This window comes from Heterodontus francisci, chromosome 4 (assembly GCF_036365525.1).
Source record: "Heterodontus francisci isolate sHetFra1 chromosome 4, sHetFra1.hap1, whole genome shotgun sequence".
Classification (NCBI taxonomy): Eukaryota; Metazoa; Chordata; class Chondrichthyes; order Heterodontiformes; family Heterodontidae; genus Heterodontus; species Heterodontus francisci.
In genome coordinates, this window is record NC_090374.1 from 175,995,958 (window position 1) to 176,020,310 (window position 24,353).

General features: G+C 44.9%; 1 protein-coding gene across 2 annotated transcripts in view; it reads left to right on the forward strand.

The window, feature by feature from the left end:
- Window positions 1–80: 80 nt before the first annotated feature.
- The window catches only part of LOC137369422 (dnaJ homolog subfamily A member 1-like), a 35,351-nt gene continuing 11,078 nt past the window's right edge, over window positions 81–24,353 (forward strand). Inside the window, exons 1-4 of one of the 2 annotated variants that reach the window (XM_068030617.1) lie at window positions 81–104; window positions 20,682–20,829; window positions 21,808–21,988; window positions 24,020–24,124. In XM_068030617.1, coding sequence (XP_067886718.1) covers window positions 20,698–20,829; window positions 21,808–21,988; window positions 24,020–24,124 — 418 coding nt within the window. In that variant the 5' untranslated portion in view covers window positions 81–104; window positions 20,682–20,697. Of the gene's footprint in view, window positions 105–12,329; window positions 12,434–20,681; window positions 20,830–21,807; window positions 21,989–24,019; window positions 24,125–24,353 lie in introns of those variants that run through there. The other variant, XM_068030616.1, reaches the window with a different exon arrangement.

Sequence of the window (24,353 nt, forward strand, 5' to 3'; positions counted from 1 at the left end):
CGGGCCTATCGGACTGCGAGTGCGCACAACGCGAGGTGAAGCCGCATGGTCGCCATCTTTGTACAGCTGGACTTTCCCGGAAGCTGCTTGAGCCGCCGGTAACGGTAAGTCATCTTTTGCCGGTCAGAGACGACCGGCCTAGAATAAGGATAGATAACTGCAGTCGAAATGAGCTTGTCGAAATTCTGTACCAAACCACCCCATCCCCTCCTTACATAGGCTGTGTGTAAACATAAAAAGGACACAATGCAGCGGTGCGCCTCTGGAGGGACATCATTTGTTGGCATAGCTGTAATCATGGTTGCTTGTCTATTTACTAGAATGGTACGGCACAGAAGCAGGCTATTTAGCCCATCGTTCTTATGCTGGCTCTTTGATAGAGCTATCCAATTAGTTCCACTTTCTCTACCCTTTCCCCCATTGACCTGCAAATTCTTCCTTTCCAAGTATTTATCCAATTCCCTTTCGGAAGTTACTATTGAATCTGCATCCTCCAGCCTTTTCAAGCAGCACATTCCAGATCATCACTCACTGAGTAAAAGAATTCTCTTCATGTTGCCTCTGGTTCTTTTGTGAACCACCTTAGAACTGTGGCCACTGCTTACCTACCCTTCAGACACTAATTTCTCCTTATTTACTTTTTTGAAACTGTTAAAGGTTTTGAGTATCTCTACCAAATTCCCTCTTAAACTTCTCCACTCTAAGGAGAACAACTCCAGCTTCTCCAGTCTCTCCATATAATTGCAGTTCGTTTTCTCTGGTATAATTCCAGTAAATGCCCCTCGAGGGCAGCGTGCCGAGGTGGTGAGATTCCGAGTGTGCAGGAAGGATCTGACGGGGAGGACCCTTCTCGCCACCAGTCAAGCTATGTTTTGGTGCTTGTTTGAAAGTTCTGATGATGAGGCATTTTGCCAAATGATTTTGGCAGTCTGCTCGGGAACCATCCAACAGGATCCACCATTTCCTTTTTCCGTGGGGCCTTGAGGACATTCCGTGCAGACCACTGCCTGATGGATTAGTGGTCAAAGGTGTTTTGCTGCACATACTTTTCCACGAAGGATAGGTGGTAAGGCATGGTCCAATTGGATGGAGCGTTCCATGGTAATATGGCCAGACTCATCCTTCACAATGCTGGGGACAGATAGAACCACAGCACGTAGTGACACTTGGTGTTTTCATACTGGGGTTCTACGCACAGCTTGATGCAGCCAAACACAAAGATGGCCATCAGGATGAGGGTGATGTTGGATGTGTTTTTCCCCCCTTTATCCAGAGGTTTGAACATTGTGTCCCTCCAGACACAGGCCAATTTGGATCTTCAGATAAAGCGGAAGATGGCTCGGGTGGCCGCCATGGTGCAGGAGTGGGGTATGCACCAGACCTGCGCCACATACAGTAACAATGTGAGTGCCTCGCACCTGATGACCAGATTCTTACCCACAATGGAGAGAAAATGATGCTCCCACATGCTTATGGTTTACCATGGCTACTCGCTCCTTCCAGGTTTTGGTGCACGCCCCAGCCCCTCTGAACCATATCCCCAGCACCTTCAGGTAGTCTGACGTGACGGTGAAAGGGGATCAGCCTGCGAACGGACGGCGGATCCGAGCAGAAGACGGCAATGTCGTCCATGTACAGGGAGGCTTTTATCTGAGTGCCTCCGCTGCCTGGGATTGTCACCCCTCTTTTGCCCGCATCCTTCCTAATGGACTCAGCAAAAGGTTCAATACAGCAAACAAACAAGACAGGGGAGAGAGAGGACAGCCCTGTCAGACTCCAGATTTGAAACTTTCTGATTCCCACCCATTGATTGAGACTGTGCTACTGATGTTTGTGTAGAGCAGTTGGATCCAATTATGGATTCCCTCCCCAAACCCCATTTTGGAGAGCACATCCATCATGTATGTGTGCAATATCCTGTCAAAAGCCTTCTCCTGGTCCAAGCTGATGATGCAGGTGTGCACCCCACTGTCCCATACATAGGCAATCATATTCCCGAGTAGCGTGAGGCTATCAGAGATCTTCCTGCCGGGTACAGTACAGCTCTGATCAGGGTGAATTACCAACTCCAGAGCAGACTTGACCAGACTGGCGATGACTTTGGACAGAATCTTGTAGTCTACATTAAGTAGTGAGATGGGCCGCCAATTTCTGATTTCCGCCCTCTCCCCCTTCCACTTGTAGATGAGGGTGATGATGCCTTTCCTCATGGATTCTGACATGCTGCCGGACAGAAGCATACTCTTGTATACCTCCAGCAAGTCTGCACCAAAATAGTCCCACAGAATAGAATACAACTCAACCGGTAAGTTGTTGCTTCTGGGAGTTTTACTTGTCTCGAAGGACCTGATGGCCTTTGTCAGCTCTTCCAGAGAGAGTTAGCAGTTTGTCCAGACTCTCCCGCGTACTGTCATCTAAGACCTTCGTGATAGATGACAAGAATGACTGGGAGGCCATGCTGTTTGTGGGCTTCACGTCGTACAGCCCAGTATAAAAGGATTTGTTAATCCTTGGTATGTCAGACTGCGATGACATCACCGAGCCATCCTCTTCCTTCAGGCTGTTGATCACAGAGCTCTCTCTGTGTACCGTTTGGAAGAAGAAACGCGAGCACTTCTCATCCTGCTCAATGGAGCGGACTCTGGACTGGAAGATGATCTTGGAGGCTTCCGTGGCAAAGAGCGAGGCCTGCTGGCTCTTCACCTCTTGAAGATCCTCCTTGACCTCGATCCACATCGACTGCAGCTGCAGCAGATTCTGCATTCTTTTCTGGAGTCAGGACATTTCCCTCTGTCTCTCTCTCTCACCTTCTGAACACGTTTGAGGATAAAGAACCTCTTGATATTCACCTTGATCGCTTCCCACCAGTGTACCGGAGACTCAAAGAGGGGTTTCACGGTTCTCCAACCTTTGTAATCCCTTTTGAGTTCCTCAATGTTCTCTGGGATCAGCAATGTTACGTTCAGCTTCCATGTTCCCCCTGCCAACCCGCTGGTCGTCCTGTAAGTGACAGTCGGCCAGTAAGAGGCAGTGGTCAGAGAAGAACACCAGCTTGACGTCAGTGGATCTGACCGTGAAAGCATGGTACACTAACAGGACGTCAATCCTGGAACAGGCAGACTCGTCCTGTCTTGACCAGGTGTATCTACGCTGCGCTGGGCTACTGAAGATGTTGTGCAGTTTGGCATCTTTTACTGTTTCCATTAGGAATCTCGATGTAGCATCCAGTTTGCTGTCGTCACTGCCGGATCGTCCAGTTGCATCAATGATGCAGTTGAAGTCATTGCCTAGAATGACCGGTCTGGATGTCGCCAGCAGCAGTGGGAGCTGCTGGAGGAAGGTCAGCTGCTCGCTATATTGGATCGGGGCGTACATGTTGATAAATCAGAGCGGAGCATTGTTGTACGTGATGTCTGATACGAGGAGGCGACCACCCACCACCTCCTTAACATTGGAGATGTTTCTCCGGAGCAGAATACCCAGACCGGAGGAACGGAAATCATTACCCACTGACCAGATCGATGGCCCGTGGGACCACCATCGTGACCATTGCCTGTAATTGGTGAGGTGCGGTATCCCACACTCCTGCAGGAACAGTAGGTTGGCTTTGATCTTATCAAGGTAACCCAAGGTCGAAACACATCACGTAGTGGATTTAACGCTACGCACATTAATGGAAGCAATCTTTATACCCATTTAAAACTGGATGTTGCTAACCACACCAGGTGTCCTTAGTAGTCCCAGTCCTTGGGTATGTTCCTGCATACCCATAGTGTGCACAAGTTGTTGCACATGCGTTGGGCTCAGAAAACCCTTCTGGTCATTCATGGGGGGTTTGTTCCGCTGGGGTGACATCAGGGGAGTCTTGTAGCCAGCAAGGTTTGGACTGTCCTCTGCTGGTGGTGTCTTTCCCCTCTGTTCCTCCTCAAGGACGTTTCCGCTCCCAGCTTCTCGGAGCTTGAGTGCACTGGACGCTTTGCTGCTCTCAGTCTCCCAGAGCTGAGGTGCACTGGGCATCTCGCTGGGTTCAGTGCTTTGGGGTTGGGGTGCGGTAGGCCCATCGCTGCATCCAGTGTCACGAAGCTGGGGGGGCTTTCTCTTCCAGCTCCTTTGCGTTCTGCCGCTTCTTTTAGATGTGCTGTCTTTCTGGCTCTTCCTTGTCCGATGGGTAGCAGCTGCCATAGTCCGTCTCAGATAGTAGCCTTCTCTTGCCACTGGTTTGGGTGGTGACCTGTTCCCTTTTTTTGGGCTTCTTCTTTGTGGTTTTCCTTTTGACCACTTGCCACTGATCTGATTGTCCCACTGTTGCATCCTTCTCCATAGATTCTCTGTGTTGAGGAGGAGTTTACGGGCACGGGTAGGTGTTGGGTCACTAGTTGCAGCTGCCTCCCCTTTCCTCTCCTTTCAAACGGATTTTCCTTGCTGCTGAGAGTGTTGCTGGTCTCCTTCGCAGCACGAGGCACGTTCACCATTCCTTCCTCCAGCCTTTCCTTGGACCTTGCCACCTGTGCGTAACTGAGTCAGCGCTTGGGGCATGTCTTGTAGAGGTGGCTTGCCCCACCACACGGGTTGCAGCACTTATTCTGCTTACACTCCTTTGTGTGTAGTTGCCTTCCTGTTTGCAGTTCTTGCAGAAGACTGTGCTGTAGCTGGCTGCCACATGACCAGATTTGCCATAGGTCCGACAAACTCTGGGCTGCCCCTTGTAGACCAAGAAGCCTCGACTTCCCCCGATATCGAAGCTGGAGGGAGGCTCCACTGGCGTCAACCTTCAAGGTGACTGACCCGCCCCTTGCTGGTCCAAATCCCAAATGGGTCCTTGACATCAGTGTTGCTGCCGGCCACCTTGACATACCTGGCGAGGAACGTGAGTATATCCACGACAGGAACATGGGGGTTGTAGAGGTGGATGGTCACCAGCCGGTTCCGTTGAGACGGCAGCGTGAAGAGTGGCTGCACTGTGAGGGATCGACAGCGGCGAGCGGTTTCTCTCTCCTTGAACACCTTCAGGAACTTGATGCATCCTGCCACATTCTTGAAAGTCACATCAAAATATCCACTGCTGGGGAAGTCCTGCAAGCAGAAGACGTCCGCAGCTTGGAATCCACAGCAGTCAATCAGGATTTTCTTAGTGAAGAAGGCGCAGTCGATGGGTGCACCTCCTTAGCTATCTTTCACCTCCACCCTAATAGTGTTACGCACCCCCTGGCCTGAAGCTCTGATGTTAGGTGCAGCCATTTTTTGCTTGAAGCTTTCCTGGTACAGGTACTAAAACCCCAACCAACAGGAAAATAACAACCACGGTAGATCTCCAAACCCAAAGGGTGAAATGCCGTGAAAATGGTGCTGAAACCCCCTAAAAAAGCCCCCATAAAAACACAAAAACAGCACCTGCAGGATCAAAGCCCACTGATCATGGTTTGTCCCCTGCTAGGTACGTACCCATCTCATGCAGCAAGTGGAAACATATTTTCTATGTCTACCCTATCACTTCTTGAATATTCAGGCAATTGATATTCTTTTTGGTCTCATCAGGCTTAAGGGATTTGAATGCCTGGTATCAACATTAGCTACCTCCAGACCAGGCATAGTATAGGTGGACTGTTGACCAACATTCCTTCCGATGTGTCCAAATACATCAAACCCGCCCAAATTCCTCATGCAGTTGCAGAGACAATTATTGTAGTTTTTTTATAGCTTATTCCGTCATAGGATGTGAGTGTCACTGGCCTGGCCAGCAATTATTGCCATCTCTAATTGCCCTTGAGTAGGTTACAGGCTTACTGGCTTTCTTAAGCCAATTCAGAGGGCACTTTGGAGTCAACCATATTGATGTAGGTCTGGAGGCACATATAAGCCAGGTAACAACAGCAGTATTCCTTTCCTAAAGGAAATTAGTAAACCAGATGGGTTTCTACAACAATGCGATAGTTACATGGTCACCATTACTGATGTAGTTTTTTATTCCATATTCATTTAATTAACTGAATTCAGTTCATAAACTGTCATGGTGGGATTTGAGCTCCCATCTCTGAATTATTAGTCCAGGCCTCTGGATTATTAGTCCAGTAATGTTGCACTATGCTGTCGTACCCGCAAAACATTGGTTAATTTATGGATTTATTTCAATGAGTCTGTCACTCTAGAATTGGCCTTTATAGCCACCTCAGGCGCTGCTTCACAAACCACTGACCACCTCCAGGCGCTTACCCATTGTCTCTCGAGACAAGGAGGCCAAAGAAGAATTATTTCAAAAACCTTTAATGTTTTTCAGTATATTGTACTGCTGTCTGAAATAGCCAATTATCAAAACCTGAACTCAGAAAACTTGAGAATAATTATGGTCACAAGGTTTTTTTTTCTCTATTTAGTAGGGAATAATTGGCTATCATTTAAATGATTTTTCATTAACATGGTTCAATTCACAAGATGAAGAAGCTTCATCTAATTTTATTGTATCATTCAGGTCCCCACTTCTTGCCATCCAACTGCTTATTGAATGTGTTCCATTGGGGATCTGCTATATAGGTTGTGGCACGGAACAGTCCCAAAGAATATGGGTTTTAGTCGATTCACAGACTCCCAGGCTGCCGTTAATTTTTACAGCCTGGATGAGTTCGTGTTTCATGTTCGGAGTGTGAGAGGTTGCAGTCCCTTTTCCATTATTTGAGAGGGACGATTCAAGCCCTTCCTTGTAGCTCTGCACCTGGGCATTAACAGGTCCAGCCAGAGAGTGGTCAGTGGTGGCATTCACTCTGGTTGCCTGCCTCTCCCATGGTTTTTGTCCGTGCCCAGGTGTCCCTGAAGAGGGAGCACATGGCGTCTGCTGGTAGACTTGAAGTTTTCTGTGACTGGTGGATACTGGAGGGAATGGAGTGCATTGTGAATGAAAGGGACAAAATTATAATTTGATTGCTTTTTGTTAGTTTTGTCTTAGTTTGAAACGTATGCTTGTGTCCTCCAAAAAAGGGGTATTTATGGTTTTATGTGTTCCTGTTTGATGATTTATCATCCTTGCCAATTAACTAAAAGAGTTGAATGATTACTGGCTTTGCCTTATTACCCTTTATGGAATTCCAATACATGTGTTGGTCATACTCTCTGTATAGAACTTCCTGATATCAGCCTGAAATTTGACTTGTGCTACTTTCAACTCCCTTTTTTAAAGAAAGGCTCAAGACCCATCCTTGAGCCAACTTTTCAGTCACGTCTCCTTTCTCCCCGGTTTGATGTCTGTTTTCCTTATGCTTATCTGTGCAGCACCTTGGGTGCTTTTTAATCTCAAAGATGGTATATCACATTAACACAAAAGTTGCACCTGCCTAGAGGTTTCTCATTCCATTAAATGCTCCCTTACAGTTTAAATCATATTGTCTCTGTAAGTTTTTAAGGTATTTCATATTGGAGCTTCATGCCATCTGCTTTTCTTTACATTATTACAGTATTTTAATGGTATGCCATTTTAGATGTCTTAAATAAAGGGTGTAACAACAACTTGTATTTATATAACACCTTTATAGTAATAAAATGTCCCAGGAAACTTCACAGAAGCATTATAAAACAAAATTTGACACTAGAACTACAGCCCTCTAACATTACCTTCAGGATGGATTTGCAGCGGTTCAAGAAGGCAGCTCACCACCACCCTCAAGGGCAATTAGGGATGGGCTCGTCTTGCCAGCGACCCTTACAACCCATGAAATGAATTAAAGGAAGTGGGAAAAGGTGAAAATTGGCACAAGAGAAAATTAGATCAATTGGAAGTAAGATTCAGCAACACTACACATTGGTAACTATGCTGTGCTGAACACAAGGCTGTGAGTTCCTTAATTATAAATAAAAACAAGAAACGCTGGAAATACTCAGCGGTTCTGGCAGAATCTGTGGAGAGAGAAGCAGTGCTGCTCTCTCCGCAGATGCTGCTAGACCTGCTGAGTATTTCCAGCGTTTCTTGTTTTTATTTCAGATTTCCAGCATCCGCAGTATTTTGCTTTTAGTTCCTTAATTATACTGGGTTCCCCATCCCTGCTGGGCCAAGTGCTTAGCATAAGGGGATATTCAACAACAACAACTTGTATTTATACAATATCCTTAATGTAGCAAACCATCCCAAGGGGCTTCATGAGCGTCTCTGTCTCATCAGCCCTAATATCTCCTTATGTGGCTCTGTGTTGGATTTTGCTTTATAATGCTCCTGTAAATGGGATATTTTATTAAATTAAAGGTGATGTATATACTTACAGATCGTTGCTCCTATGTTAAAAGCACAATATAAATGCAAGTAGTTGTACTTTTGGATCAGTGTTGGCTGACAATCGGAACAGTTCATGTGGCTTCCATTACAAGGATTTTGAATGAAGCGAAAGCTCCAGGAAAAAGGAGAAAATATGTTTGAAAAAGTGTTCCACTTTTTCTGTATGTTACATCTGTTCTGATGATGCAACTTTTCATAACCAGTGCTTTTGATATGTCTTCCTTTTTCCTCAACCGAGGATTCTCCCACACCATGGTTGACCGGGCCCTCAACCGTGTTCATCCCATTTCCCACACTTCTGCTCTCACCCCTTTCCCTCCCTCTCAGAACCATGATAGGGTTCCCCTTGTCCTCATCTTCTACCCCACCAGCCTCCATATGCAATGGATCATCCTCCCCCCATTTCCACCACCTCCAGCATGATACCACCACCAAACACATCTTCCCCTCCCCTCCTCTTTCAGCACTCCAAAGGGATCAATCCTTCTGCGACACTCTGGTCCACTCCTCAACCACCCCCAACACCCCCTCCCCTTCCCACGACACCTTTCCATGTAAAAAGGCAACAACTGCCCTTTTACCTCCTCTCTCCTCACCATCACATTCCTTCCAGGTGAAACAGTGATTTATGTGTACTTTCAATTTAGTATACTGTATTCACTGCTCACAATGCAGTTTCCCTTACACTGGGGAAACCAAATACAAATTGGGTGACCACTTTGCAGAACATTCCCGTTTAGTCTGCAAGCATAACCCCAAGCTTCCAGGCGCCTTAAATTTTAACTCTCCACCTTGCTGCAATTCTGGCTTTTCTGTCCTTGATCTGCTAGTGTTCCAGTGAAGCTTAACGCAAGCTTGAGGAACAGCACCCCATTTTTCAATTAGGTACTTTGCAGACTTCGGGGCTGATTATTGAGTTCAGCAATTTCAGACTGTAATCACTACTCCCAATTTGTTTCCTTTTTGTTTGCAGGTTTCGGTTTTAGTCTTATTTTTCCCTTGGTTTTGCTTTCGGATGGCAGTTGTTCATTATTCTGCCATTCATACCTCCTCTAGCCATACCTTTTGTTTCTTTACTTGTCCCATTACCACTCCCTTTGGCCTCCACCACCAATTCTTTTGTTATTTAATCTCTCCTGTTTTCCACCCTATCACAAACCTTTTTGTTCTTTTACCACCCTCCCCCCTTTCAGTTGCTTAAAACCTATGAATTTTCTAACTTTTCTCAGTTCTGATGAATGATTATCGACCTGAAACGTTAACTCTTTTTCTCTCTCCACAGATGCTACCTGACCTGCTGAGTATTTCCCACATTTACTGTTTTTATTTCAGATTTACAGCTTCTGCAGTATTTTGCTTTTGTATGAAAGAGTGTATTCTGTTTTGGCATCAAGACAATAGATGTTGTATGCAATAATGTACACTGTGTATTCCATGCAATTTATATACAATCAGAAGCAGAGCAGGTTATGTGCACTTTTAGCATACTTAGTGCTGACTGCAAAGGTCGTGGTGCCTTAGAAGGTTGGCTACATATATCAATGACATCCTTCTCGACTGGTCTGCAGTTTTTACCATGGGTGACCTTGCCAACCTTGTCCAGCTGGGTGGAACTGAAACAACACTCAAAAAGCACCATCTGGGACAAAGCAGCCTGCTTGATCAGCACCCCATTCACCACCTTAAACATTCACCCCCTCCACCACTGGCACAGACTGGTTCCAGTGTAAGATGCACTGCAGCAACTTGCTAAGCCTTCATTGACAGCACCCCCTAACCTCTACCACTTAGAAAGACAAGTGCAGCAGGCGTATGGGGAAAAAATGCCACCTACAAATTCCCTTCCTACCTGATTTGGAAATTCATCGCTGTTCCTTCACTGTCATTGGGTCAAAATTCTGGAACTCCCTTAACAGCACTCTGAATGTACCTACACCACACGGACTGCAGCGCTTTAAGAAGGCGGCTCACCGCCATCTTCTCAAGGGATAGGCATTAAACGCTGGCCTTGCCACGACGTCCACATCCTGTGATTGAATAAACAAATGCAGCTTATCTGTTCCGTAACAGTCCTTTTTGTTCAAGTAATGTTGTCATTTATTGATGACAATACAGACACGGTAAAAAGGCAAAGGTTTTGTTCACAAAACACATTGTGCTTTTGGAGCTTTACAAGCTATTGTTTTGTTTCACCATAGCAAAATACTGCAGATGCTGGAAATCAAAATCAAAAACAGAAAATGCAGGAAACACTCAGCATGCCAGGTACAGCATCTGTGGAGAAGGGCAAGCAGTGTTGCCATTTCCGCTACATTACCTTTCATGAGATGAAAATGTTTGCTCTGAGGAAAGACAGTTTACTCAAATGTTAGCCCTGTTGCTCTCCATGGATGGTGTACACTATGCGTTAAGTGGTTCCAGCATTTGTTTTGTTTCATGCATTATTTTTACCTGGTGCTTATCGATACAGCCTGCACCTACTTTAATCAGTAAGAAAAACAAAGATGCTGGAAACGCTCTGTGGGTCAGGCAACATCTGTGGCCAGAGAAACAGCAGTGACATTTCTTCAGAAATCAAGCCAGTTAACTGCCATGGAGAAAGATGTGGCTGTGAAAGTTTTAGCAGATGCATGAGGCTGGATTTTAAGTGGCATGCCAGTTCCCCGGCTCCATCCTGCCTCCAAACCAAATTTGCAGAGGTGGGATTGAGGCAAGCAGGACTACGCGCCTGCATGCCCATTAGGCTCATAATTCAGGCAAATTAAAGGAGGACGACTGGAATTCTCTAGTCGGCCTCCAGTTTTCCACACCAGCGGGGCCAATTCAGGTGCCTAGAGGCGGGCACCCGGTAGCTGGATGGGGGCCAGCACACCAGGCAGACTAGAGGCCCTGCCTGTCTTGGTGCAGGAACAGCCACAGGCCACCCTGTAGAGGGGTTCACCCACCCCCACCCCCACCCCCACCCCCACCCCGTGGCCTGGCTGCTGAATCTATTATTTTTTGAATATTTTAAAAGAAGTTGGAGAAAGCTGGCCTCCATTTTGAAGCACCCTTTCTCTAGCTTACTTTCCATTACAGCCTGGTGCTCCTCTCAAGCTGCAAGGCCTCTGATTGGCCTTCCAGCTTCAAGAGCCTGCCTGGCATTCTTAATTGTCCTGAAAAGTGACTGTTTCTCTCCACCCCCCCTTTTAAGGGTGGGTTTGGGACTTGGTAACAGTCCTGAACTGTTACCACCCACCTGGAGGAAAAATCCAGCCCATCGTTGAGTACAACATAGGAACAGGAGTAGGCCATTCAGCCTGTTGAGCCTGCTGCACCATTCAATTAGATCATGGCTGATCATCTTACTCAACGCCACTTTCCCACACTTTCCCCATATCGCTCGATGTCATGAGTATCCAGATGTCTTATCGATTTTAGCCTTGAATTTGCTCAATGATTGAGCTTCCACAGCCCCCTGGGGTAGAGAATTCCAAAGATTTACCACCCTCTGAGTGGAAAGAGACAAAAATCTAATTGGAAGAGAAATAGTTTTCATCGATATAGCCCTTTCTCTACCCCGGGATGTGTCAAAGCACTTTACAGCCAATGCAGTGGGTTTTGAAGTGCAGCCACTGTTGTAATGTCGGAAATGTGGCAGCTGATTTACAAACAGCAAGATTCCCACAAACAGGAATGTGATAATGGCCAGATAATCTGTTTTTAGTGATTTTGCTTGAGAGATAAATACTGGCCAGATCACCAGTGAAATCAACAGTGAAGCACACTCTCAGTACTGCACAGAAAGTGTCAGCTTGGATTTCTTCACACAAATCTCTGGAGTGGGGGGCTTGAACCCACAAACTTCCTGATTCAAAAGCATGGAGTGCCACCCAGATGACAGCGAAGCGGCCCTAAACGGAACAGCTCACTGGAAAGCAAAACACTGCCGCTCCATTTTCCAGAACGTTCCATCCTTCTCAGACCTCTGGCACCTGCAGTACTGAGTTGCGTGCACTGGGGGTGTTTCCACTGTATCTGAGTGCCAGGCCTCCGCGCCTGCTCAGTCGGGCTGGCGGCACTGAACTTCCTGCTGGTGACATCACTAGCCCGCCGCTTTGAGACCCGGATGAGCCGGCAAGCGCAGAAATTTCTAGAAGCGTCCCGGCATCTCCAGAGCTTACCGACGAGCGGCTTCGGGTAAGTCACAGTTCTTTGGGGTGGGGGGTAACTACTAGCCTAACAATTCTGAGACTTTGTCGTTTATCTATTGGGATTGAATTAGATTTTCTAACCACTTTTGATGGATTATTAACAAGCTTTATTTCGGTCCAGACAATTCTAGCTCCTTACATTTTTCTGTGTGTGGGGGAGGGGAGTTTACACACTCAAAGGTTTTTAAAAATAAATTATAGTTTTTGATCGGAATTGTTAGTTTTTTAAAAAATTCGCTTGGGGACACAATAATCGCGTTGCGGTTTGCCGGTTACGCGTCGCCGGCTCTCATTTTTTAAAAAATCGATATAAACACCTCTTCACGTTCTTCCTTTGTTTCTGTTTCGGGGTTGGATGTTGGATTCAAGTCACGCTTTGTACGTTTTGGGTTTTTATATATATATATTCCGTTTAATTAATTAAAACACGAGGGCGCGGGATCATCGTGTCCCGCTTCCCCTATCCGGGGAAGGTCACTTCCGGCTGCTAACCCACATGACTCTGCCTTGTTGGTCATCTATCCCACGTGTGTATGTCCAGTCACTGGTCAGAGAACGTTCCCGTCTGCCTGTCCAGATGTGTGTGGGGTGTTGCAAGTTTCCTCCATTTTGTTTGCATTCCCCACCTACTTAAATTCCAAAAAATTCGCCAGTTTTTTCTAATGCATCCGCAATGATATAAATTATATGAAGAAACAGGGCTGTGTTCTCGCACCCACACTGTTTGGGATTTTCTTCTCCCTGCTGCTCTCACATGCGTTCAAGTCTTCAGAAGAAGGAATTTTCCTCCACACGATCAGGGGGCAGGTTGTTTGACCTTGCCCGTCTAAGAGCCAAGACCAAAGTACGGAAAGTCCTCATCAGGGAACTCCTCTTTGCTGACGATGCTGCTTTAACATCTCACACCGAAGAGTGTCTGCACAGTCTCATCGACAGGTTTGCGGCTGCCTGCAATGAATTTGGCCTAACCATCAGCCTCAAGAAAACGAACATCATGGGGCAGGATGTCAGAAATGCTCCATCCATCAATATTGGCGACCACGCTCTGGAAGTGGTTCAAGAGTTCACCTACCTAAGCTCAACTATCACCAGTAACCTGTCTCTCGATGCAGAAATCAACAAGCGCATGGGAAAGGCTTCCACTGCTATGTCCAGACTGGCCAAGAGAGTGTGGGAAAATGGCACACTGACACGGAACACAGAAGTCCGAGTGTATCAAGCCTGTGTCCTCAGTACCTTGCTCTATGGCAGCGAGGCCTGGACAACGTATGTCAGCCAAGAGCGACGTCTCAATTCATTCCAACTTCGCTGCCTCCGGAGAATACTTGGCATCAGGTGGCAGGACCGTATCTCCAACACAGAAGTCCTCGAGGCGGCCAACATCCCCAGCTTATACACACTACTGAGTCAGCGGCGCTTGAGATGGCTTGGCCATGTGAGCCGCATGGAAGATGGCAGGATCCCCAAAGACACATTGTACAGTGAGCTAGCCACTGGTATCAGACCCACCGGCCGTCCATGTCTCCTCTTTAAAGACGTCTGCAAATGCGACATTAAGTCCTGTGACATTGATCACAAGTCGTGGGAGTCAGTTGCCAGCGATCGCCAGAGCTGGTGGGCAGCCATAAAGGCGGGGCTAAAGTGTGGCGAGTCGAAGAGACTTAGCAGTTGGCAGGAGAAAAGACAAGCGCAAGGGGAGAGCCAACTGTGTAACAGCCCCGACAAACAAATTTTTCTGCAGCACCTGTGGAAGAGCCTGTCACTCTAGAATTGGCCTTTATAGCCACTCCAGGCGCTTGCCCGTTGTCTCTCGAGACAAGGAGGCCAAAGAAGAAGAAGAAGAAGAATTTTCTTAGAGGGGATGCAATGAAGCTTCGCTGGATTGATTCCTGGGGTGATAGGTTGAGTAGAGTGGGTCTATATTCTCTGGAGTTTACAAGAATGAGAGATTATATTGAAACATATAACATTGTAAGATGGCTCGACAGGGTAGATGCTGGATGTTCCCTAGCTGGGGAATCCAGAACATGGGGTCACAGTCTCCGAATAAGGAGTTGGCCTCTTAGGACTGAGATACAACAGCAACTTATGTTTATATAGTGCCTTTAATGCATTAAATATCCCAAAGCACTTCAAAGGAGTGTTATAAAACCAAGCCACATTAGATAAAAGCCAAATACTGCAAATGTGGGAAATCTGAAATAAAAACAAAAAGTGCTGGAAATACTCAGCAGGTCTGGCAGCATTTGTGGAGAGAAGCAGAGTTAACGTTTCAGGTCAGTGACCTTTCCATCCAGTTCTGATGCTGCCAGACCTGCTGAGTATTTCCAGCACTTTTTGTTTTTAAGCCATATTAGATATTCAGTCAGATGATCAAAAACTTGGTCAAAGTGGTAGGTTTTAAGGAGCGTCTTCAAGGAGAAAAACAAGGTAGAGAAGTGTAGGGAGGGCATTCCAGAGTTTGGGGCTTGGGGAGCTGAAGGCACTGCCACCAGTGATGGAGTGATTAAAATTGGGGATGCTCAATAGGCCTGAATTGGATGAGCACAGATATCTCGGAGAGGATTACAGAGATAGGAGGGGCAAGGCCATAGAGGGATTTGTAAACAAGGATGATAATTTTAAAATCAAGGTGTTTCTTAATGAGGAGTCGGTGAAGATCGCAGAGCACAGTGGTGGTGGGTGAATGGAATTTGGTGCAATTTGACATGGGCAGCAGAATCTTGGATGACCTCAGGTTTACGGAAGGTAGAATATGTGAGACCAGCCAAGACTGCATTTGGAATAGTCAAGTAGAAGTAACAAAAGCACGATTGAGGATTGTACATCTTTGAGTTCTCTACGCCAAAGCACTGTGGATGCTCAGTCATTTGAGTATATTCAAGACAGAGGTCGATGGATGTTTGGATACTAAGGGGATAGTGTGGGAAGGTGGAGTTGAGGTAAAAGATCAGCCATATCATCAGCTCAAAGGGCCATACAGCCTACACCAGTTCCTTCTGTTTAAATGTTCTTTCCGAGAGCAGGCACAAGCATGATGGGCGGAATGACCTCCTCTGCTGTCTGATTCTATTGATGTAATTCATCAAAATTAAAGACCTACTCTCCAATACCATGTAGCTCTCTGCCTTGAGACTGTGTTCATTCCTTTTGCACTTTGGATAGTCAGGTGACATAACTTTTATTCTATCAAGCTAGTCTGCTCTTTTTATGAAAATCAGCTATTTTAACTTGCTTTTTCAAAACTGTGAACTAAAATGCAGACTCTTGCTATTTGCTACCATGTCAGCATCGTATCTGGTCAGACATCTTGGAACTGGTCTGGCCTCCAGAGAAAAGTTCTGTAAGGGGGAATGTGGATGTACTAAATCAGAGTTTCCATTAAAACTGCTGATTAGCAAATATCTATTGAGTAATTGCAGTTCGGAGTGAAGTGGGTGAAAAGAAGAATGTACCACCTGAAAGGGCAGTGGAAGGAGTTTCAATAGTCCTTTTCAAAAGGAATTGGTTATATAATTGAAAAGGAGAAATTTGGAGGGATTTGGGGAAAGTGCAGGGGAGTAGGACTAATTGAATAGCTCTTTTAAAGAGCTGACACATACAACTGAATGTCCTAGAAACAGAAATAAGGCATTCAGCCCCTTGTACCTGTTCCACCATTCATTTAAATAAAAGAAAAATACTGCAGATGCTGGAAATCTGAAATAAAAACAAAAATTGCTCGAAATACTCAGCAGGTCTGGCAGCATCTGTGGAGAGAGAAGCAAAGTTAATGTTTCAGATCAGTGACCTTTCATCAGAACTGCCTAAAGTTAGAAATGTAATAGGTTTTAAGCAAATAAAGTGGGGCAAAAGAGAACAAAAGGAAAGGTGTTGATAGGACAGAGGGTCACAGAGAATAACCAACAAAAATTTTACCATGTGCCTGCCGACTGCTTTTTTTCATGTTTGTGCTTTTGGCTAGGGCTTTCATTATTCTGTCATTTAACACCGCCTCTGCAGTAACACTGTCTTTCACCACACCATTAACACACTCTTTGGCTTTGCCCTACGGCCTCCTTGTCAGTTATTCTGTTACCCTCTGTCCTATCAACACCTTCCCTTTTGTTCTCTTTTGCCCCACCCCCACTTTATTTGCTTAAAACCTATTACATTTCTAACTTTTGCCAGTTCTGATGAAAAGTCACTGATCTGAAACGTTAACTTTGCTTCTCTCTCCACAGATGCTGCCAGACCTGCTGAGTATTTCCAGCAATTTTTGTTTTTATTCCAGCATTCGTTTAAATCTGCTTAGTAATTCCATCTAGCCACTTAGTTCTGTAACTCCTAATACCTTTCTCTGTTGTATGATTGCAAAAATGTTACTATGCGTTTTACATTATAAAGTAAGATGCAAAGGCATCTGATTTGCTTAGCACGGTTTCCCTCCCCCGTTACATTTATATTGACACTTTGAAGAAAAGATACTGGGGGCTTGGCTCAGTCGTAGCACTCAATCAGAATGTCGTGTTCAAGTCCCATTCCAGAGATTTAAGCACGTGAGTACACAACTGAAAGGAGTGTTGCACTGTCAATGGTATTGTCTTTCAGAGGAGACATTTAACCAATACCCCTATCTCCCTCCTCAGGTGGATGTAGAAGATCCCAGGGCAATATTTGATGAGCAGATAGCTTTCCCAGTGTCATAGCCAATGATAGTCACAGAGATATACAGCACAGAAACAGGCCCTTCAGCCCATCGTGTCTGTGCCGACCATTAAGAACCTAACTATTCTAATCCCATTTTCCAGCCTTGTATGCTTGGCGTTTCAAGTGCTCGTCTAAATACTTCTTAAATGTTGTGATGGTTCCTGCCTCTACCACCTCTTCAGGCAGTGCGTTCCAGATTCCAACCACCCTCTGGGTGAAATGTTTTTCTCAAATCCCCTCTAAACCTCCTGCCCCTTACCGTAAATCTATGCCCCCTGGTTATTGACCCCCCCCCCCCCAACTAAGGGAAAAAGTTTCTTCCTGTCTAACCTATCAATGTCCCTCATAATTTTGTATACCTCAACCAGGTCCCCCCTCAGCCTTCTCTGCTCTAAGGAAAACAACCCTAGCCTTTTCAGTCTCTCTTCATAGCTGAAATGCACCAGCCCGGGCAATATCCTGGTGAATCTCCTCTGCACCCTCTCCAGTGCAATCATATCCTTCCTATAGTGTGGTGCCCAGAAGTGTACACAGTACTCCAGCTGTGGCCTAACTAGTGTTTTATACAGCTCCATCGTAACCTCCCTGTTCTTATATTCTGTGCCTTGGCTAATAAAGGCAAGTATCCCATATACCTTTCTAACCACCTTATCTACCTGTGCTGCTGTCTTCAGTGATCTATGGACAAGTACTTCCTAGGGTCCTACCATCCATTGTATATTCCCTTGCCTTGTTAGTCCTCCCAAAATGCATCACCTCACACTTCTCCGAGATTAAATTCCATTTGCCATTGCTCCGCCCATCTATATCGTCCTGTAATCTAAGGCTTTCCTCCTCACTATTTAGGACACCACCAATGTTCGTGTCATCTGTGAACGTACTGATTATACCTCCTATATTCATGTCTAAATCATTAATGTGGATGGTGGGCATTAAAACAAATTTTCGAGCATTGTTAACCTAAAGGTGCAAGAAGCCTGAAGCAAGTCTTTAGATAGAAAGTTTACAGCACAGAAGGAGGTTATTCTGTGATCTGTATTTAGTACATGTTGAAGGAAAATATTATGCACTCACTCACTGCAGGGGGAGTTTTGTATTATGTTACAATCTCTTGTAGCATTTAAGGGGTCTGGATTGTGATGCATTATTGAACTTGGAATCTGGCACTGTCCCTCTTCCTTCGAATCTGCCATCACGACCCCATCCTCAAAAAAAAAACTTGTCCCCTACATTCTTGTTAACTATCTCCTCTTCCTCATGTTCTTGAACATGTTGCTGCCTTCCAAATCCGCCCCCATCTTTCCTGGAATTCCATGTTTGAATCCCTCCAATCAGGTTTCTGCCCTACCACAGTACTGAAACAGCTCATCAAAGTTACAAATGGCATCCATCCCATGTGACTGTAATAAAGGTTAACTATCCCTCCGCACCCTTCCCTGCCTATCTGCAGCCGTTGACACGGTTGACCACACCAACCTCCTCTTAACGTGCCTCCCTCATTCAGAGTGGGACTGCACTTGCCTTATTCCATTCTTGTCTGTCTAATCATAGCCAGAATAACACCTGCAATGGCTTCTCTTCCTGCTCCCGCACTGTTACTCTTGTGTTTTCCCCCAAGGATCTATCTTGTTGCTCATCTCCATGCTGCCCCTTTGCACCAGTTTCCACATATATGCTGACGACTCACAGCTCTACCTTGCTCTCTTTTGACCCCTCCACTGTCTTTCTTGTTCAATATCCAGTACTGGATGCGCAGAAATTTCTTCAAGCTAAATATTGGGAAGACTGAAGGCTGTTTCTTCAATTCCTACCTACAAAATCTGTTTGTGAGCCACTGACTTCATCCCTCTCCCTGGCAGCTGTCTGAGGCTGAAAGACTTGGCAACCTTGGTGTCATATGTGATCCTGTGATGAGCTTCCATCTGCACCATCACTATTTCTGTCTCTAACATTGTTCGACACTGCCCCATCTCAGCTCATCTGCTGGTGAAACCCTGATCCATGCCTTTGTGACCTTGTTTTTTATTCATTCATGAGATGTGGGCGTTGATGACTAGGCCAGTGTTTTTTGCCCTTGAGCAGGTGGTGGTGAGCTGCTTTCTTGAACCGCTGCCTTGATGTCGAGGGCAGTCATTGTCACCTCACCTCTTGAGTTCAGCTCTTTTGTCCACGTTTGAATCAAGGCTGTAATGAGGTCAGGAGCTGAGTGGCCCTGGCAGAACCCAAACTGAGTGTCACTGAGCAGATTATTGCTAAGTAATTGCTGCTTGATAGCAGTGTCAATGATACCTTCCATCACTTTACTGATGATTGAGAGTAGACTGATGGGGCGGTAATTGGCTGGGTTGGAACTGTCCTGCTTTTTGTGTACAGGACATACCTGGGCAATTTTCCATATTGCTGGGTAGATGCCAGTGTTGTAGCTGTACTGGAACAGCTTGGCTAGGGGCGTGGCAAGTTCTGGAGCACAGGTCTTCAGTGCTATTTCCGGAATATTGTCAGGGCCCAGAGCCTTTGTAGTATCCAGTGCCTTCAATTGTTTTTTGATATCACATGGGGTGAATCGACTGAGCTGAAGTCTGGCATCTGTGATGCTGGGGACTTAAGGAGGAGACCAAGATGGATCATCAACTCGACACTTCTGGCTGAAGATTGTTGCAAATGCTTCAGCCTTATCTTTCACACTGATGCGCTGGGCTCCCCCATCATTGAGGATGGGGATATTTGTGGAGCCACCTTCTCCAGTTAGTTGTTTAATTGTCCACCACCATTCACACCTCCTGACTTTACTTCTCCAACACGATCCTGGCTGGCTTCCCACATTCTACCCACCATAAACTTGAGGTCACCTAAATCTCTGCTGCCCATGTCCTTTCTTGCACTGAGTCCTCTTCACCCGTCACCTCCATGTTTGGTGACCAACACTGGTTAAGCAACACCTTGATTGTAAAATTCTCATCCTTGTTTTACAAATCTCTCTGGCCTTGTGCCTCCCCATCTCTAAATCTTCAGCTTCAGATCTATGCGCTTCTCCAATTCTGGCCTCTTTTGATTGCTCCACCTTGGCGGTCCTGCCTTCCGCTGCCACGACCCTAAGCTTTGGGGTTCCCTCTCTAAACCTTTCCACTTCTCTGCCCCTCTCCAAGATGTTCCTTAAAATTAGCTGTTTTTGGTCATTAAGCTACATAAAGAGTTGTAGGGCAGTCAAAATTTTGCTTTATAATCCTCCTGTGAAGCATCTTGGGATGTGTTATGCTAAAGGCGCTATATAAATACAAGTTGCTGGCGTTTGTGGCTTGGATGTGAATGCAGTTTCCCTTAGGTCATTTGTATTTCATAGTATTGCTCTGTGGGGACTCTTGACATGGTGTTAAGCAAGGGCTTGTTCAGCTACGTCCCAAGGGTGCCATAACTAGTTTCATCCTTATTTTGCATGTAGTACATTTGGAGTTGACTACTAGTTAAATGGTGGTGATTACTATTTGTATACATCTTTCATTGCTTATGAAGTTACTTATTTTTGTTGTAAACTGGCACTTTTTCAGGCTACTACTGTGAAGGATGGTGAAGGAAACTGTGTTCTATGATGTTTTGGGGGTTAAACCCAGTGCAAGTGCAGAGGAACTCAAAAAGGCTTATAGGAAACTAGCTTTGAAATACCATCCTGACAAGAATCCAAATGAAGGTGATAAGGTAGGTGTATGTTTACAAAACTGTTTGCACTTAAATGAAAACAAAATCTTTAATTCTAGTAACAGCTTCCAAGTGCTGTGCATTATTAGTACGTGTTTCTGTGACCGGTTTCATTTATGCAACCAAATTTGCATTATGAACATGTAAATTGAATCCATGGCTACAATGTCTTGAGACTAGTAAACCTATTGCTGCCCCCTCTTAACTGTTTTAGGAATGTATTATCCAGTGCTCCTAAGTAAATATTTAACATGCAGAGCAAATGGACAGCAGTATGATTATAGCAGCAAACTAGGCAAATGACTATTTGCAGAGTTTGAATATTAAAAAAAAAAAAATCCAACAGTTGATGATTTGTGGATTTTTTCCCTATCTAAGTTGAACTGTTTTAAGAGTAATACAGTTGTCATGTTTGAATAAGCCACATTGCTGAGTCACTAGATGAGTCAATCTCTCACTGAAACTACAGTGAGAAGATGACTACCCTCCATGGGAGTGTATCTTTTGGCTCCTATAGAATGTATATGGTACATTTTTTGTTTAGTAGTGTTGATTATTTTGGGTTTGTTTAAACTGAAATGTTTCTTGTTGGTTGATGTAGACAGTGAGGAGGGGGGGGGGTGGAATTGGCAGGTGACACGATCCTGCTTTTATTGCGAGAGAACAATTCATTTATAGTAGCTAACCTACAAAAAATAGTTTCTGTATAAATCTAAATGTGTTCTCAGATATTTGATAACTTGAGGTAATTTGATTAGTCTGACCTTTCTAACCAGATGTTTGTGGGCTCCAACACCTGCCGTGGTTGTGGATTCACAATGTGTATACATATTTTAAAAGAAATCATCTTGAGTAACTTTCAAATAAGATGTTAGGTAATGTCTAAATGTTAATTTTATATAATGGCATTTTAATATTGGATATCTTTAATTACACAAATCTGGCCTTGTCGGATAACTTTTTTCGCTTGTGCTGCAGTTCAAACAGATTTCTCAAGCTTATGAAGTACTGTCCGATCCCAAGAAACGAGAACTCTACGACCGAGGTGGTGAGCAAGCTATTAAAGAAGGCGGCGGCGGTGGTGGTGGATTTGGTTCACCTATGGACATCTTCGATATGTTCTTTGGTGGAGGAGGCAGAATGCACAGAGAAAGGCGAGGTAGAGATTTTTTTTTGAACACTTGCATTATTCAGCACTATATTAAATTAGTCTCAATACGTGGGAGAAACATGAATATTCCTGATTCAATTTGCACAAATCCTTGCATTTACAGCTTCCACTGCTTACAGGGGGCACGTTTGTGTTAACACAATTTGCTCATTTATATGTAGTGGATGGTAAAACAAAAAAGTAACCGACGTATTTATTGAAAATCTCAACTTGACAACTCCTTCTCAAATTGTTAGCAGTTGCCTCAGAATCTAATAATTTTACACTCACTTTAACGAGGTGTGTCTGCATGAAGACCCGACTTTACTTGAAATCAGCAAGCCTTCAGTATTTGGTTCTGCTTAATAAGCTATAAATGGTGCCTTTGTAACCCATTCTTCTAGTAATGGAAACGAGTTGCACCAGTTTCCCAATGCAGATGGCTACATGTGGGTGGTGAGCACTTTTCTTTAAGAGCTGGCTGGAACGAACTGGTATGTTACCTTTCGTTGGATACTCCCCCCCCCCCCCCCCCCCCCCCCCCCCTCCAATGTACCTTTTTTGTATTGTGCCTGAAAGGATGGTCGAGGTAGAAAGTCTCCTAGCATTTAAAGTGCCGTAACCTACAAGGCTGTGGACAAAGAGCCAGAAAATGGGATGAGGCTGGATGGCTTCTTTGTCGGCTGGCGAGGGCATAATGGGCTCCTTCCGCACTGTAAATTGCTATGCTTCTCTGACACTTGATTCTTCGCATGAAATAAGTTCACACATTTTCTAGCTGGTAGTTGGTTCAGCTAAAGTACAGTGATTGAAGGTGGCAAAAATTTGGAAGTTGCTCTTTATATTGGGAGCTGGTTCGTTACAGAAATAGTGGAAACATAACGCTTAAATGTTGCCCTGCCTGTTGTGTCTGAGACATGCTCCAGAAGTGTGATTTAATGTGAGCTTCATAGTTCTGACAACTATTGTCAGCCATGCCGGTGGAGGACGAGGCCAGTAGTAGAGTCAGAGAGAGATACAGCACTGAAACAGGCCCTTCGGCCCACCGAGTCTGTGCCGACCAACAACCACCCATTAATACTAATCCTACATTAACCCCATATTCCCTACCACATCCCCACCATTCTGCTACCACCTACCTACACTAGGGGCAATTTACAATGGCCAATTTACCTACCAACCTGCAAGTCTTTGGCTGTGGGAGGAAACCGGAGAACCCGGCGGAAACCCACGCGGTCACAGGGAGAACTTGCAAACTCCGCACAGGCAGTACCCAGAACCAAACCCAGGTCGCTGGAGCTGTGAGGCTGCAGTGCTAACCACTGCGCCCCTGTGCCGCCTACCAAACATAAAGTTGAAAACAATAAAGACAAGGTAAATCCAAGATATACTGTTTAGTTGACACTAATGTGGGCATATTCCAGAAATATTTAAAATATCAGTACCAAAATCAGAGCCCTTATTTGCAGTACATTAAAGCAGAATGTTTTATTGCACTTTAAGTACTGTACTTTTGCACAAGTTAAGGAAACCCAGGGATAATCTCATAATTGTTCTCACCCCTGACTCTCTAATGTGAAGATTAGTTTTAATTGACAATGCAGGCAGAAAATAAAAACCTAATGTCAGTGTTCGGTATTAAAATTTTTACATGAGCTATTTTAGGGTGGGGTGGTTGGGGAAATAAAATCAATTTTGAGTGACTTAAGCAGTACTGAACATACTTGCCATTTCACTGCCAGTGAGGGCTTGGGTTTTTGTCAATACTTGCAATCTAGTAAATTGAAAACCATACAATATTAGACTGAAGCAGCAAAATCTGAAGTAACTAATGCCATGATAACCAGAATCAACCTTTTTTTAAATGTGCACTCTAATTAAGAGAAGTCACATTGGTTTCGAGCTTCTTGTCTCCATAGTTAACATGGAGAAAATAAACTCCAGTGGTTTTTGAGTAAATATCTATCTGATAAGCTGGAGAGAGATTGCGTGGTAAGCTCATATACAATTTTGAACTGAATCTTTTTTATGTATCTCCAGGGAAAAATGTGGTCCATCAGCTTTCTGTGTCATTGGAGGATATGTACAATGGTGCTACTAGGAAACTAGCACTGCAGAAGAATGTAATATGTGAGAAATGTGAAGGTATGTAACTTATCAAAATCGTGGCTGTAGCGAAACTTACTGTAGGAACATCTTTTTGTGGAAACAGGTTGCTGAAAATACATTTCAGTAATTTAGTGTCTGCAGGGGTCCTTTTTCAAATTACTGCAAACATTTCCCCCTCTTTTTCCCCTCCCCCACATCACCGCAAAACCTATGCTACCAACTTTGTGTTCTACAGAAGCAAAGTCAGAATTCCCTGTGGAGTTGA